This window comes from Alosa sapidissima, chromosome 20 (genome assembly GCF_018492685.1).
Source record: "Alosa sapidissima isolate fAloSap1 chromosome 20, fAloSap1.pri, whole genome shotgun sequence".
Taxonomy (NCBI): domain Eukaryota; kingdom Metazoa; phylum Chordata; class Actinopteri; order Clupeiformes; family Clupeidae; genus Alosa; species Alosa sapidissima.
In genome coordinates this window covers 5,614,057-5,631,035 of record NC_055976.1, presented here as the reverse complement: position 1 = coordinate 5,631,035, position 16,979 = coordinate 5,614,057, and the positions used below count along the sequence as shown (strand labels likewise).

At 40.3% G+C, this 16,979-nt stretch overlaps 1 protein-coding gene across 4 annotated transcripts in view; it reads right to left on the bottom strand.

The window, feature by feature from the left end:
* Window positions 1–423: 423 nt before the first annotated feature.
* The window catches only part of klhl4 (kelch-like family member 4), a 29,635-nt gene continuing 13,079 nt past the window's right edge, over window positions 424–16,979 (bottom strand). For 3 of the 4 annotated variants that reach the window (XM_042074830.1, XM_042074831.1, XM_042074829.1), the window contains 10 exons: window positions 11,127–11,294; window positions 10,507–10,643; window positions 9,696–9,892; window positions 7,426–7,638; window positions 7,113–7,299; window positions 6,637–6,861; window positions 4,082–4,244; window positions 2,943–3,155; window positions 2,298–2,469; window positions 424–2,016 (listed from right to left, as the gene is read on the bottom strand). In XM_042074830.1, the coding sequence (XP_041930764.1) occupies window positions 1,957–2,016; window positions 2,298–2,469; window positions 2,943–3,155; window positions 4,082–4,244; window positions 6,637–6,861; window positions 7,113–7,299; window positions 7,426–7,638; window positions 9,696–9,892; window positions 10,507–10,643; window positions 11,127–11,294 (1,735 nt within the window). In that variant the 3' untranslated portion in view covers window positions 424–1,956. Of the gene's footprint in view, window positions 2,017–2,297; window positions 2,470–2,942; window positions 3,156–4,081; window positions 4,245–6,636; window positions 6,862–7,112; window positions 7,300–7,425; window positions 7,639–7,917; window positions 9,311–9,695; window positions 9,893–10,506; window positions 10,644–11,126; window positions 11,295–16,979 lie in introns of those variants that run through there. The other variant, XM_042074832.1, reaches the window with a different exon arrangement.

Here is a 16,979-nt window from a genome sequence, read left to right as displayed (position 1 = left end):
TCAGTATGACTGTATATTGTATGTGTGCTTGTGTGTGTGGATGTGGTGTGTGTGTGTGTGTGTGTGTGTGTGTGTGTGTGTGTGTGTGTTTCAAAAACATTCCAAACACTCCTGACATTGCAATTGTAATTGAGGCTTGGAATTCTGTATTTCTGTATCATGGAAACATGCTATTTTTCCAAACTACTGAAATATCAACCACTGGTAGAGCTCATGCATCAACTTGGATACCACTGTAGGTTAATAACTCTGGTATAGTTTAGGCCATGTCCGCAAGGCCATGTTTTGCTCCGTCAAATATGGAGACGGAGATGTTTTGTTTATAGATCCTTCAAGTATGTGAGCCATGTAGACCTTGTGCGTGCGTGCGAGTTGCAAAATAGCTCCCTTTGTCAGAACCAGAATAATGATGACAACTTTTTCAGAAAAGAGAATGGACATGTTTATTTGTAAGCCCACATGCTATATAAAATAATGAAAAACAATTGAAAACTTTCCTAAAGGCATCACATCTTTTGCAATTATAAATACTTCATCTTCTTAAGAATGTTCTCTGTATGGCTGCAATACTTCTTCAGATCTTAATAACCATTATGTAAAAGCCCTACCATTAAATTGCAGAATAACTGGACATAACACCCAATAATTTGAGCATCTTCAAAACCCAGAATGAAAGACTCCCTTGCCACAATACGAGGCTGGACAGATCTCTATTTCAGAGCCATCAATAAGGCCCCTCCAAGTGCAGAAGAGTTCTTCGTCATAGCAAACAGACATAAAGTGTCTTTGCAAATATTGGGTATTTAGCTCAAACATTCATCTGTCATTATAAGATGCTGGCAGTGGGGTCAGCTAATCCTCACAATATCACTGTGGAACCTTGTTTTCTTGATGCACGTTTGTGCCTTTCAACAGACGCGCAGTAACGGAAGCCAGTTTTCCTCTTAACTTTAGTGTAGAGCCGGTGGATGAGGGGTCAAAGAGTTCACCAGCAAAAAGTATCGCTTCATATCAGCCTTAGAGTCATATGAAAATAGAAAGCAATTTTCAAAGTATTGCAGAGAAGCATAAAAACTGTCTCAAAGCAGCATGCTCTAAAAAGAAACCTGTTGGAAATGTCAAAACACCGGCTGGAAATGAAGCACATGGTTGCAGTCATTGGCAAACTTTCAAAAATCTTACTTACAGTAAAGCGAAATATCAATATGATATAGTTGCATATTCACTATTGTGTAAATTTCATCGACATCAAGACAAGACCCCTAAAGCGTGCTAATGACTTTGGTGTTTGTCAGCTACTTTAAAAAAATAATAGTAATAATAATAATAAATTCAGTAGATGCGTGCTAAATCTGGGTTTTAGACAAAGACTGCGTCAGGATGGCAACTGTGTGTCATGGTTACTTGCAAGTGCTTTACGTAACCTAGCTGTTGTTTTGTTGCAAGCTCACAATATTGGAAATATTCACAGTGTTTCTTAAAAAGGCTAAAATACATTGTTCACAAAACATCTAGAAATGAAGTAAACATAGTAGTACTTATTTTATCTCAAAATACAGATTTATAGTGTGCACCTAAAATGCAGGAATAATGAAACATTTGAAGATGTACAATGAGGTAATCATGAAGTGATTTCCTAGAGATGAAAGATTTTGTAGCTCTCTTTTACATTTTAGCTGCTCCCTCTTCACCTTTTGGTAAGTGACTGTGTTATCCTTCAATGAAATCAGTCACTGCTGTCTGACACAAGGCTTTTGGATCCTCATTGTACAAAGTGGACGCATTGTGTTGTAATCAGTGTTAAAAATCAAGGGATTGATTTGATTTGATAACTCTTGTATCCTTGTCAACACGCTGCCTGATGAGAAGCATACATGTGTCTGTCTTTGAAAGCAGAGTCCATGGCGGTGTCCTCCTCCCCATAGTTCCTGTCTCCCATGAGGAAAGTCAGAGTCCTCAAGGCAGTTTCACAACCACAACACAAGCTCCAGCCCTTCCGATCTTCAGTGGGACCTCCTATACGAGAGGTAAGGAAAAAATAAAATAAAACAAATTAAACAAAGATTAATGATAAACCAATCCTTAGCCTCCACATCCCAGCTCCAGTTTTAATATAGGTAATGTAAGTGGATTAGAGATTCGGTTACTGAGATTCTCTCCTTAAAAAGGGGGTCAACAGAGTCAACAATTCTTTGTTGATTATCACATATTACTCTAATGGAATTGTTCTTCTATGGCACAAGTATGCTTACACATACATTTTCCAGATGTTCAGATGGTCATTGAAAAAGTGTTACCTCTGTCCATTCATTGTTTTGAGCATCATAGGATTCCACAGTATTTAAGTAGGACTGTCCATCATATCCCCCGACTGCATACAGTCTGTCTCCTAGAAGACAGACACCGACACCATCCCGGGAAACACTGAGAGATGCCACGGTAGTCCATGTGTCTGTTTTTGGATCGTATCTGTCATGACAGGCAGGGACAGTCAACCATCACAGCCTATGATTATGATCTGATTTATTTATTCTTTAGCAGACTGATTGTCTTATTATTACAATATTCATCACGTTTACTTCCCTTATTATCTATAGTTTAAGTTGTTATAGCTTGTGGATATTGAAATTCCCCTTTCTACCACATTTTAAAAGTATAGCAGGCTATCGCAGGTTTCTGAATGGACTAAATTTGACGATCATGCTGTGTAATTTCCAGTAGATGGCGCCAAAAACCTAGTAATCGCAATTTATTTCACACTCCTCCATGTTGTCCTGCTAGTTCTCCGGCTGAAGAAAAGATTAATCTACAGAGATGCCTGCTGTGTTGACATTGATATTCTGTTGATAGTCCATTGGCTTTGAACAATTCTTCTCTTCAATTCCATGAAATAGGCTACCATACTGTAGAACATTTTGAATGTTACAGGATCTGATGTTTACCTTTCGACGCAGTCAGAAAGACGAGAGCAATGATTTGAAGCTGGTGCGTCATGCCCTCCGACTGCATACAGGAAACCGTTGTAAGTGGCCACACCTACACCGCCTCTCCTCTTGGACATGGGTGCACACATACTCCACTTGTTGGTATGGGGATCAAAACATTCCATTGACCGAAGGCATGAGCTCCCATCCCGACCACCTACTGCAAACAACCTGCAAAAATACAAGGATAAGTCAGTCATACTTGCTACTGACCAAACAGATTATGTTATTTTAGGCTCCTCTGTGAACAAGGCAGGGCAAGGTACAGTAAATAAATAGCTCATATCACACTCAGAAGCAATGCAGGTGTTTGATAGTAGCCTAAGCTAAAAAATAAATAAAAAAAAACATGAGCAAGATCTTCAGAATATTTAAACTACATAATGACTTAAAATGAAACAGGAAATTCTAAACATTGCATCTTTGAATTCATTTGAAGTTATTTGTTTTAGCTACATCATAACAAGTCGGCGTGATCACATAATAACATAACCAAATTCACAGACATAGCATGTTAGGCTACTGTCCATTCTTAGGATCCTAGAATATATGGTGGCAAATTGTTGTCTGGGCACATCCTGACCCTGCCATGGAGAAGAAATTGCTCAGTCAGGCTACAGTGTATCAACAGACTCCATTTTCCCCAGTAAAAAACAAACAGCTGTGTTTTTTCCATCATGTTCTGATACTGCTCCAGAGCTGGTCTAATGTAAAAGACATTTGAGACTCACTGGTCTCTGAGCCCATTACCTTCCCAGGCAGCCATTTGGGGCCAGCAAAATGTATTGGATGAGCCACCTAATACAGACAGTGTCATTATAAAAAGCGTGGGGGTGGGGTAGATTTATAATCATAATCAGCAGGATAACGACATTGTGCAGGATGGGAGTTTTTTATTTTTACTTTCAGACTATAGGCAGATGTCTCAGTCTATTGAGTATTTGGGAGCTGTCATAGTGTCTGCTCTGCACCAAGTGACCATATAGATTGGCTGATTTGACCACGAGTTCATCATAAAGCATCCTTTGAATATCGGACTGGAATGTGTCCTTAAGTAACGCGTGGCGGCGGTAATTGTGACCGCTGTAATTACTTACTTCCCATTGAGGGCTGTGACGCCCACTGTGCTGCGCGGAGTGGACATGCTGGCCACATAATTCCACTGCCTCGCCTGGGGGTCCCATCTCTCCACTGTGTTCAGATAGCTCCATCCATCATGTCCCCCCACAGCATACATAGGGCCTTCCAGCACTGCAATGCCTTCTCGACAAAAAGAAAAAAAGAGAAAAGTAATAATTATATTTACACATACATTCAACTGACACATTTATGTGTCTCTGGTTTTAGCAAGCTGGATTTGGACATAGAGGGGTGAATCATATAATAAGGGATATAATGATAATAACGAGGGCAGGAGACGAGAAAGACATTCTTACTCGTGTATTTACAAATTAATCGTTGAAACAGTCATGTGCAATCAGAGTGTGTTTATACAAACCAGGGTAATATCAGAGCAATGAAAACTAAAGACCACCCACTTACATTAAAATACCAAATAAATCTGCAACCCCCAACTCCCGAATATGGCTGCTGCGAGACTCTGCCATTATGTATTCATGTTGCATCCCACTGTCTCCTCTGCAGAAGAGCCCCCTTATGCTCCTGCAATAAATCTTGGCATGCTGCTTTTTTGCTACTAGATGTATAAATAGCTTCTTGACCAACTGCAATATATACTACCTTCTCTCGTGTAACCTTCAATAACCCCAAACTGGCAGCACACAAAAGGTTTTCGGAGCAACCCTGACATGTTATTCAGACCACAGAAACATTACATTGTGTGAGGTCATCTGCAGCTTTCAGACCAATGGTGATATGCTGTTAAGTGTAATATATGATCTTCTAGAAAAGGCTAGTAGGTGTTTTGCCAATGCTGTCTTTAAATCAGCACAATTACATTTTTAATGTGATATAGACTCTAATTAGGCTGGTAAATAAATATTATGTTATACCTGTGAATGCTCAAACTATAACAAAAGCTCCTTTTTTCTTTGTTTTATGTACAGTACTTTGACTCATTGTTGTATATTAGTTGCATTTCCTACGGATTCTCTCATAACTCTGACAGTCTGTCGATATGTCATACTTTGTTATTTGCATTTAATTTCAGCAATTCTCTTCTCACTGGTCTAGAGTGTAATTTAGAGAGAGGGTTTTTAAGTCCACCATCCATCTTTTATAATCTGCAATATTATTGATGCAGTGGAGATGTTAAAGAGCTGCAAATGTGATTTTATGACTTTCAATCCACATACGGACTTAAATTACTCTCAGTATTACTACTTCAATTTTCTCCGTTCTTCTTCCATTTACCCAAATCCATCATTCCCTTCACTGAATTGCTCATTTCTTTAGAACACCAATTGTTTGACTGTGCTGCTGTGGCATTTCACCGGGTGCCATAAGCTGTTTTGAGACAAGTGCGTGAAAAGCACTGAAAGCATCTTCTTGCCAGTGCATCATAATGGATACCTCTTAGTCACCACATCCTTCTCATCACTTCATTAACAACTTACTCAATATCTTACTCTATAAATCTGTTTAAAAGCACAGCACTCTAAAGCCAACGTAAAAAACTCTTCTCTATTAATTTTCCAGTTGTTTTTTACACAGCTGTTTTGTGCACTGTGCAGCATGTATGTGATTGAGTAGTATTAATGCATCATACAGTGCATACACCACTCTAGAGGCTGCGCTGTCATTGTGTAGTTTTGTCTTAGCATTGGCTGGGAAAGCAGTGCTATACCCCTGTGTTTCCCAAGCATATGCCATCCAGCTCTGCGTGGGAGGAATCCAGTAGCCCTTGATTTCACAGCCTTTGGAATGGCATTCAGTCTATCGGCACATATGTTATTTATGTCCTCCCAGACTGTTTGCTTTAAAACTGGATCAAAACAAGGTTGCTTAATGCCCTATATGAAAGCTAATTTAGTCTGACTTGTCAGCAGTGATGCTTTTAGAAGCATTTATTGCGGTATTATGTTGAGTCTTAGTCTTGTAAACCAACAAGTTCACTGACAGGCACTTAATAATATTTACATGCCTCTGGCACATAATTTAATAAATAATAATAAATCATTTAAATAAACAAACATTTCTTTTTTCATTCGATAAATCATATCTGAGCGTATCACAGCCAACGGGGGAACCTCCTTTTCAATTAGGCAAGGTTAACTGTGCATGCAGGCAGTCGTGACCTAAATGTTTTTGTTCTTGATATTTATTGTGTACACCACCACTGAGAAGAAATGAAAATGGTTTGTCGAATTGATTGTCTTGGATGTATTCTACTGCACAAACAAAGAGGAAACCTAGGGCTAAACATGTTTTCTGCTGGCACCAGGGGTTAGGTGGTTAATTTGCTGTTCCGGCGGTAAGATGTAAGCATCTAGGCCCTCGCTTCATTGGGAGTCAAGTCGTGTTCTAGGCCTCACCCATTTGTTTTGACTAATTTTATTTGACAGCCTCTGGAGAGAGCTTGTCAGTGAATCCTAAACGCAACACAAAATCTCACTCTTATAAATGACTGTGTCAGCTGTGAAAAAAAGAGATGTCAGGCTACAAAGAAAGTACAAGTAGGTCACAAACATACCCAAACCGTGCCGATGGGTAGACATTGGAGGCATGGTGGACCAGACTTTGCTGAATGGGTTATAGCACTCCACCATATTGGAGGTCTTGAGGCCGTCCCTTCCCCCAACCACATAGAGCTTGTTGTCAATCACGGCGACGCCAAACTGCAGTCGTCTCCCGTTCATGATGCCAACCTGAATCCACGTGTTTGTGCGTAGGTCATACTTCTCTATTGTAGTTGAGCCTGAGCAAAAACAGAAGTTGGATTGCTACTGTTTCTCTGATTGCAACATCATTATACATTATATGTAACTGTTACCTATACTCTTGTCATTTACTTTTACGCTCCTTCCAAACATGTTGAATAAGCTCCATCACCCATGTCACATCTGTCTCCATAACGCTACATCTGTCTTCTATTAATATATGCAGGTAGGTATATATCCAAAGCATACATACAATACAGATCCAAGTTTCAAAGATTACTACACTAACCTTTTGTGGAGTCCATTCCTCCCACTGCATACAGAGCCCCAACAGTGGACTTGCGCGGTTTGGTTCTGGGGCTCTGTAACATTGGCCGCCGCTCGGGCAATAGATGGTACTTCATTGCCTCCATGAGAAGCTTTTGGCACTCCAGGTCTTCCGAAAACATTTTATTATTTTCCAAGTCTGCCAGGAGCTGACGGAGAGAAACAGCAACGCAAGCACATTATTTGAAAGCCGACACAATTACCTTAAATCAGTTGACTTGTGCATGGTTCAGTGAAGGTATTAAAGTGTAATATGTAATTTGTCTTTGGCAGACCTGAGGTGGCAGAAGAGGTAGACGAATGTAAGCCAAAAGCACGCCCAGGTCTTGCTGACGATGCTGTACGTCGTGGCGCACCCACATCATCAGAGCCTGGAATATCGTCTCCTCATCTGGAACGTTGATGTCATCACTGGACAGGAGCTTCACTATTTCCATGGTAGGAAGTAGCAGGAATTCCTGGTTCTGGATCACTTCGAGAAAGTTTTCCTGAGGAAAGAGTGTTGAATGATCAGTGGCAGAGCAGAGCTAGGGGGGAAAGCCTATGGAGCAAATAGAAAAATGATTTAAAAAAAAAAAAAGTTAATATGCTCCATAACTACATTAATGATTGTATAGTTATTTTTATATCAAAATTTATGTTTAATTTTAGCCTGTATTTTGATCAAAATGTGTTAAGAAGATCTACATTATAGAGAGGGTCAGTCATTTGTAACAGCTCGAAATGCTTTCTTTTTAGTGGTGTTTAAGTGGTATTTTAATAATGTAATGTAATAATGGTGTTTTAATAATGTAATGAACTCTCAGTCGGGTCTGCGAGACAAAAGCCTGAGTTACTGTGAATGAAGGTTGTGAATCCAGTCGGGTAGTGAGCCTTGCATTGCACCCTGTTGGTCCTGCCTCAACTCTCTGCTGGCAGGTCTGCAGTGATTTGCTTGATCACTTCCTCAAGGACATCTGAGATGGCCTACTGATATAATGGCTTCATTCCAGATAAAAGATATCACGAGGATCAAGCAAATCTTTTCAGCCGTTGTTCCTCTGAGCCCCAGTGAACAGGGCTTATTGCAAGGACCTCTGTGTCGCCATGCCCTGAAAGGCCCAAGGATACGTCTGTGTCACTTAGAAACACAAGCATCCCATTGATCATCAATCAGTTACAGAATGGGAGCGCCTCTGACATCATGTGATCATGCTTTTCAAAGCGCACTGGAGATGTACAGTAATGAAATGAGTCCTGTTTATTGATCTTTCTTTTCCTCCAATCATTGCTTAGCGTAGATTCCACTTCTGTCACCAGTGGTGCTTGACATTGTTACCAATCCATTATTGCAATTACCCCCATATGCACCCCAAAAAATGAATTGAATATCATAACCTTACCCAACAAGAAACAATCGCTTAAAAGCCACTTGGAGGTAAATGTTTTAACTCTGGGCTTTAAATGTCAGCAGTAAGAAGGAGCTTAGAAGGAGGTAGCCTATATCAACGGAGACTTGCTGACTAGGGGGTTTGATGATATAAATGGCAGAGTGTTTTGTATGGTTTCACCTTTAATCCAGCTCCAAGTAAATACAAAAATACGAATTAATCCAACAATGTTGACTGCGCCCCTGCGTTATCTAGGAAGCATTAAATAGGTTGATGCGTTTGTATACTGAAGATATTAATACCACGTTTATCCTCACTGCATGGCAGCAGATAACAAGATTTGCTCAAAAAAGCTTTTCTTCTGTGATACAGTACTCCTGCTTTTGTCAGTCATCCGAGGCCACTGCTACCTACAATATCGCGGCTACGAAGCACAGCCTGGGTAATTGGCACAGTGATGGCTTCACAAGAGGAGCAGGATGTCACCATCAGAGGCCGGGGCGAGAAAGCGCTGGAAAATATGCTTATCAAAATGGAACTTTTCTGCCAGCGCCCAGTGGACTGTGGCCGAGGAAGCCCTGTTCTCCCCACCTTCATTATGGAGGCGATTGAACAGGAAGTCATCCTGCTTGTGCTCTGTGATTAGATTAGCCCCTGGGCTCTCTGGGAAGCCCTACGTAAACAGCCTCTGCAGATGTCCTTTAGGAGATAACAGCCATCTCCCTAAGTTGTTTCCGCACCAGGGTAGATATGTCATCCTGCAATGCTGGGCTGCGGATCTAGATCCCCCCTGAAGAATATCAAACACATAGCTCAGGATTTTCATGAAGGCTACGCTTAGGTGTTCTCACGCTGGAGATGGTCAAAAAACATCCTGAAATCAATGGCATGCCATGCTATGACGATAATAACTACCATTTTATCTCTGCCTCTCAGTCTCCCCGTCAATAATTCAAGTCATAAGAGTGGATTGATGGATTAAATTGCTTATCAAACTAATTGGTCTCCACTCAATGGTTCTCTGCCTATTTCCCAGTAATAAAGGCACTGAGCAGGCAGTCTGAAGTGGAAATCAGTCCTCTATCAAGCGCTCTGTGTGGACGGATTAGATGCCTCCATCCGGAGTTTCTATTAGTATTTTCTGTGAGTGCGCAATGAGTTTGCTGAGGCCCTACCATTGTGTAATTATGGGCGACGTTCAGCAAGTCCATGCAGCCCTGCGCATCAGCAAACGAGCGGATTCCCAGGCAGTTGGATGGGTGGAGCTGTTTCATCAGGAAGTTACAGCAAACTTCAATCACTTGCGAGAGCTGCAGAAGGCACGCAGCAGCCAGTAGGCTCTCAATGGTCTCCTCCTTCAGCTCCAGGACCCCTATTGAATAAAGAGCGTTTAACATTATTGTTTTTGTTTTGCTTTTTCAGTGCACCTCTCCCATGCATAATTTTGGAGATGTGGTTTATCGGAAGGATGGGTGTGCTACAGTGCTTTCGCTTTCAGCACAAAAGAAAACAGGATGTAACTAAAAATGGCTGCCACTGTGGGTGAATGAGCTGCCTCTTGGCATGTGTGTCTAAGGAGATGAAAGTACATCTAACCTGCCTTTAAGAAATCTCATATAAGCCAAAAATAAGGTAAATCTAGAGATGAGAATGTTTTATATTCATTGAAGACTGAGTTAGATTAGCACTTTTGATGAATGAGGGTGAATGAAGACAGACAGGGTGAAGAGAAATACATATTGAACTGAAATAAAAAGATACTGTAACTGTCCATGTCATTTTTCATTCTCTCTTTCTATAATCATGCTGCACCTTGGGGAAAAAACGTTGTTTTGCCAAAATTGTGATAAAAGATTGGACTCTTGTCTCCTTTCAGGCTAATTCAGGGGCTTGTTAGCATATAAAAGGAAATATTCCTCAAAAGGGTTTTAATTCTGTTTAACTCCCCCGAACCATAAAAGTTAAAAGTATCATGAGAAGGCTCACCAGTGTATGCAAAATGAACCAGCGATCGCAGAGCCTCTGGATCAACGCCCTCCATTTTGATCTCCTCTTGTTTCGCCTCCCTTACATCATTGGTGAACATGGCCGCAAAATAGTCAGAGACGGCACTTAGAACGAGTCTGCAATGACAAAAACAACAACATTGAGGCCAAGAGTGAAATGTTGTACATTTGGTGCCAGCTGTGCTCCTGCTGCAGTATGTTCAACATTTCTTGAATGATGAAGAACATCTGCTGACAGAATGAGCACGTTCAATAAACGCAGCCTAGTTTATTTTACACACTGTATTTCAGATTCCACATATTTAAGGGACCTGAGGTACACAGCCACAGAAGGGAACTTCACATCAACTACAGTACAACAACTTCATCATCTATGCTGATAACTATACTATTCAAAATCGCACGTAAAATCATTTGAAACAGTTCCGATTTTTCTAACTTCATTTCAAACTAATCATCTGACCTGTCTTTGATTTAAGACAGATCATGTAATCACTATACATCAATGCTTTTCCTTTATTTCTTTCCTTTGAAAAGCACATATATACTATCAAATTGTAGATGCTATCCATATTTATTTGCATTGATAACCCAGCTGACCTGTGGGCAGGGATCTTGTGGTCCCCGGCGATCAGCAGGACATCACACAGCTGCTTGTGCTGCAGGTATGTCTCCATTTTGCGGAAGGTCTGCTCCGCGTGATTTGTGGCTTGGAAAAACTCGTCGGAGCTGTGCGTGCTCATTCTGGAATAGGTGCTCAGAGTCAACCTATGAAAACAAAAGGAAGGTCAGATGTCAGTGATGGGGAGGAGAGACGATGCCTTATAAAACCTCCACTGGCCTGCGGAAGCAGGAGGATGTCAGAGCCCTGAAAATAGAGGATATTTTACAACAACATCTGTCTCGTATATCAGGCTCAGCCAATTGAGGTTGTCACTATATCACCGCTGACGCTTGATAGGTTGCGCCTGTCAAATTGGCCCCTCAGGGACCCATCGAACTGCCATTAAGCCGTAGCTGCCATTATAAAACACACAAATCAGAGATTACATAGTATCAAGGCATGAACCTGCAATAATTTAGTGTTGATCCCAGGCATATTAGAGCAAGCCCAAAGAAAATTGCTGAACTGAAATGACACCAGGGTGTCAGGCTGACCATAGAGTTGCTCTGTCAGTCCTGTGTATATTGTGCACCCACCAGATAAGTGATACAATAACAACTTGATACAATGGTGCCCAGAGGGACGCATATGACACTGGGTATCTTCTTCCTTCACACTTGTCAGGGCTGAAATTAAAACCATTACAGCTAAACTCCGTAAATAAGAGGATCAAGAACTGCAGTATTCCAAAGGGGCAGCTTACAATCTGGGCAACTTCTGCCTTCCAAAATTTGTGCTTTTTCCACAGACTTGGCTTTTTCTGGGCATCTGGCTATTGCTTCAGAGTGTTGCTATACTGTTCATTCTGAGCTTCCATCCCTGTGGACCAGTAGATTACATGCTGTTGTTCAGCATCAAAATAATCCCTCAAACTCATTGCAAATAATTCACACATGTTATTTTGGTATCCTTCACAGCGCAAATCCGCTCGTTGACATTTCAGCAGTCTGGATCACAGCTTGAGCAGTCAAGCTGTCTTGGGTAATAGAAGTACAGCTTGTTTAATCCAGTGTTATTTCGAAATAAATACTATCTTCATTTACTTAGTAATATCATATAAACTCTGTAGTGTTTGAGATTTTATGCTGAGATACATATTTTTTGTATGTTACATTACTAAGCTATGGTTGACTCTATTTTTGAATGTATATTGCAAATTTGATATAAGCAGACGGTACTAGTGGTAGTCTTTGTGAAAACGATAGTCTTTGTGATTTATGTATTTACAACTGAACAAACTCTAGGTGAACTTTAAAACACTTTAACATTTATCTCTGTGTAAATGGAGAAACATCCTCTTAATTTTATGTACTGGCAATAAAGTTGTAATTACTGTGTATATCCAACTGAAGGCTGAGTTAGTGGAATCAATAGGTCCGTGACCTGTAGTAGCATCTCCAAAGACAGTACATAAAGAACCTTCCCCACTATGTCCTTGCATTGGAGGCCAAATGTATAACAGAAAAGTAATGGAGGTACGGGTAATTGCACAGACATCAGTTGTTTACCCAGAGAAATCTGCTTGCTTTTGCTTTTGCAGTGATGATGTCTCTGCTTCTCCAGAGTTGACTGAAGTGGACTCTACCCGGCCTATCAGCAAGGTCATTAAGGTAAGCAACAAACAGAATATGCTGTTGTATCTCTCGTGTTAGCTGTCAGGGGCTTGGAGGCCCAGCTGGACTTGTATGGACCTTTCAAGTTTGAAGGGAACGGCCAAACACTGGACACCTGAGGACTGTGCTGTTTTTTTTCAAGCCAGAGCTGAAGGTCTGAGCTCTATATACACGCTAGAAAAGAACGCTCAACTCACTCCCTCTAGACTGTCTTATGAAGGCTACAGGAAACGGCAAGAATAACCATTGCTACACCGAGGTAGAGAATATGTCGTCAAACGGTATCAGAAATAGAAAATGGTGATAAGAAAGTTTCACAGGGAAACGTATGAATCTGTGTAGATATGTTCAAATATACAGTGTTTGTCCTGTCCATGTACTGCTTTTGCCCCAAGTACATGAAAATGACCAAAAGCACACAAAGTAGGCTATTTAAATTTACTTGGAATAGCATATTCAATCAATTTCAATACTGAAGCCATACAACATCTCCTTATGTGTATCAATAGGCACTAATATTTCCTTACACTCAGATACGAACCAAGTTCTTAATTATGTCTGAATTTATGGGTAAATCTAGTTGTGTTCAGTGGTTTTGCTGAGAAAAATGGAATGCTTACACTAATATTGTGTATTATTAATTGACTATTTTTATTGTAACTTAAGGGCTGTTACTTAACTGTATATCAGGTGTTTCTTTATTTGACAATGTGAAGTGCACAGTAGTAAGGGAAACACTGTATAAGCATTTCATTTTGACAAACACATGTATGATCCCTTAATTATGCCTTGAAAATAAGTTTTTTTTTTTTTTACATATTAACTGTAAAGTTTTGGTATCGGAGTCCCCAGAGAGATCAGCATTTTAGAGACTGAGTTTGAATTCTCCACTCTGAATGTAGAAAAGAGCTGATGGCCATCAAGGGGGCTTGTTTGTTTTATGTTAAATACTCTGGTAATTTATGTCGCCACTGCTCCAGCCTGACCCAGGACCGCCTGCCCTGAATGAGACATAAGGCTGAATGAGAGGGGCAGTAAAATCTAGATGCATTGCCTTTATATCAGCTCCAAGGCATGTGCTGAAGACTTTTTTATGTCTACCAATTTCACAGACCTTAATTGCTTTTGTATCACATCCTGAAGAGCTGTAAATTTCCTTAAAATGTTTACTTTTTGTCAGTGGAATGGGGCTGTTTACATAGGCTTTTTCCCGCAGTAAAAAAAAGAGTCCACTAAAACTGGAGAATGTTTTTTAGTCCCTGCAGCGAACTCTGGCGTGAATGAGTGTGCACATTTTCAGAGTTTTGGTACCAAACAGAACATACTCACACGTGCATTATGTTTCTGGTGTGGGTATTATTTTATTTTATCTCCATATTATATCATTGTGCCAAACTCCTAAACTGTGCATCATCCATTGGAGGAGTCTAACACTGTAACTGGTAACTCTCCCTTGGTTTGACTGATTTCCATTGCCTTTCCAGGTACAGGTAATGCAGGCAATAAAGCCTTTCTCTCCTCTTCATAGACAAAACAAACATTCGCATGGCAAAAGATATTGAACCACCAACCCACAAAACTCAGGGGAAATGCGTTTGATTATTAAAGTTATCTTATGAAATACAGCAAAGTTTTGTAAAAGTACAGTAAAGTAGATAGATATAATCAATAAATAAATAAATACATTTGCAAGGAACTTGATTCTGCAAGTAGACGACTAGACGTATAATACAATACTTATATATAATTTCACAAAAGATCCTAGTGGCTATCTGTATTTTAGAGTGCAAATCAATAACTTGTGGGATGCACACTTGAGCAAACATCACTGAATTCATCTTAAAATAGAGGCTTCCAGTTGAATCACCAGCCTCAAAGTATTCTCACTAGATGCACCTCAAGCATGACTCTTTCTGTAACATCATGTATTAATTTATCAATGTACTGTATGTGTGCTATATAGTATGAGAGACTACAGTAGACTTTAGGCTATGAGTTGATTTCCAATAATAAAATCTCTACTTTCGGACATCGAACCCAGCCAATACTGAAGTAAAAAACATTTTTCCAGCCTAGAGGCAGTGACCTGTTGCATGCCCAGGGGTTTCCTGGCACAGGCAGAAAAACAGCCTCTGAGGAGATTCATGTCATGACCTTTGCTGCAAGGCATCATGGGTAGGATGAGTCATTTTGCATTTTGCCCATGTCCCCCTATTTATATGCACAGAGAGGTATTAATTAACATTTCAATTTCTGGGCAGTTCAGATATGAAAGCAAAGGAGAATCTGCCACACACACACACACACACACACAGACAGACCGACACACACACACACACACACACACTCTCTCTCTCTCACACACACACACACTTCAGGGTGCCGCTGGAGATTAGCAATGGCAAGAATCAAAGAGGAAAGATCTTCAGGTCCAAACCAAACACACTATTTTAAAAAAAGCTTTTGGTGATTTTGTCCATTCTAGAGTCAGCAGCTTTCCGAAGCTGTGACTGGCCTGAAGGGGTGAACTGGCTTGTAGAAAAGAGTTATGACCAATTCAGTGTTTATTCAATAAAATAGTTCCTCTAAAAGGTAATGTGCCCCATTTGTGTGGTATTGTTTTCATGATATGCAGTGCCATTGAAGATCTCATTAATAGCATCACACTAAATTGGCTTTGTGTTAATAATACTTTCTGAGAATGATCTTGACTGAGGTATAATCCTCCCATGGTTCAGACAGCAGCAAAGCAAATAAAAAAGCAATAGGGTTTTCAAAATGAACACATCCATATTATGCACCGATTGAACTGAGTTGCCACTGAGTTGCAACATATTGCTACAAAATACAGAAATCAATTTAAGGATCCAGACAAACTGATGGGTTATGTTGGTTATATCTCATCAAAGGTTTATCAGCACAAACTGAAATTGTAATTGAGAGTGATATTTTGATTGAGAAATGTATTATGCAAGATATACTGTATGCCTAGAAACAACAAAATTAGTCTCTTAACTCACTGATAATAATCACCAAATCTGCATCAAAACTGTATCGGAATCATGGTATTTCAGGACAGCTACAGGCTGGGGGCATGTAATTCCTGGTTCATATTCCAGGATTTGAGTCTATGTCACTGCCCACATCCTCAACATTACGCACTGATACGCTTGACCTTTCGAGAGGCAGCCTTCGGCAAGTTCCAATCACACACTAGTACAGCCAAAAGCTTTCGTTCTGTTTGGCAGGATTTTTTCCCAAGTTGGATAAGATAATGTTGCATCATTTTGCTCAAGCATGTTTCTTTTCCATGGGTGAGCTAAAGAGAGAGAACAGATGCAGTAATACTGTTACGCTAAATACTTCCTAAATGTGAAGGGCATGGCACATGTTACAAAATGTACTTTTAGGCTGGGGAAACTTTATTTTTTTCCCCTTCCTTATACCTTTATGACTCTTTTAATTCAAAAAGTGGGATTTAATGTCTTATCGTAGTTTCCTCACAATGCCAATTCCATGGTTAAAAAACCTAAGAGGAGCTGAATGAATTCTACTTTCAAAGAGGATTACAGTATGCAGCAGCAGAGTCCCTTGTGGCAGTTTGTTTCTTGGAAATCTTCTTAGACGCCCAGACGACTCGACAAGACTACATATTTTGTATGATCATTTCTCTCGCTCTGTCCTCTAAGTCCAGTGGATTGACTACAGAGGGACTCCATCTCCTCCTTTTTAACCTTATCTCAGTTCATGTTAATACCAGGATTTGTGTGCCAAAGAATTATTTTTTATTCAGTGCAATCACTATATTGAACCAATCAAAGGGGACTGCCTGTTTATGAGATAACTGTCCAGCTAGCCAGAGGATTTGGAGACTGCTGTGCATTCCTGGGGTCCTTCATCTCTGGCTGTCCACCTGTGTAGCCCTGTACTGTTGTGTGGTACGGTATTTGAATACCGTGTGGCATTTGTAATCATAAAGGGGTGATGGTGGTGGTGGTGGTGGTGGTGTAGGAGGACAAGCAAATGTCACTACAAGCAGGAATGGATTTGACACTGACAGAAGTTTGTTTGTAATGCACTGAATTATTTCATTATATAAAAATAGCTTCAGAAAAAAATGTCAAGGTAATTCAATGCCACACATGGCTGTCTAAGGTGTTATAAAATACCCTTTCA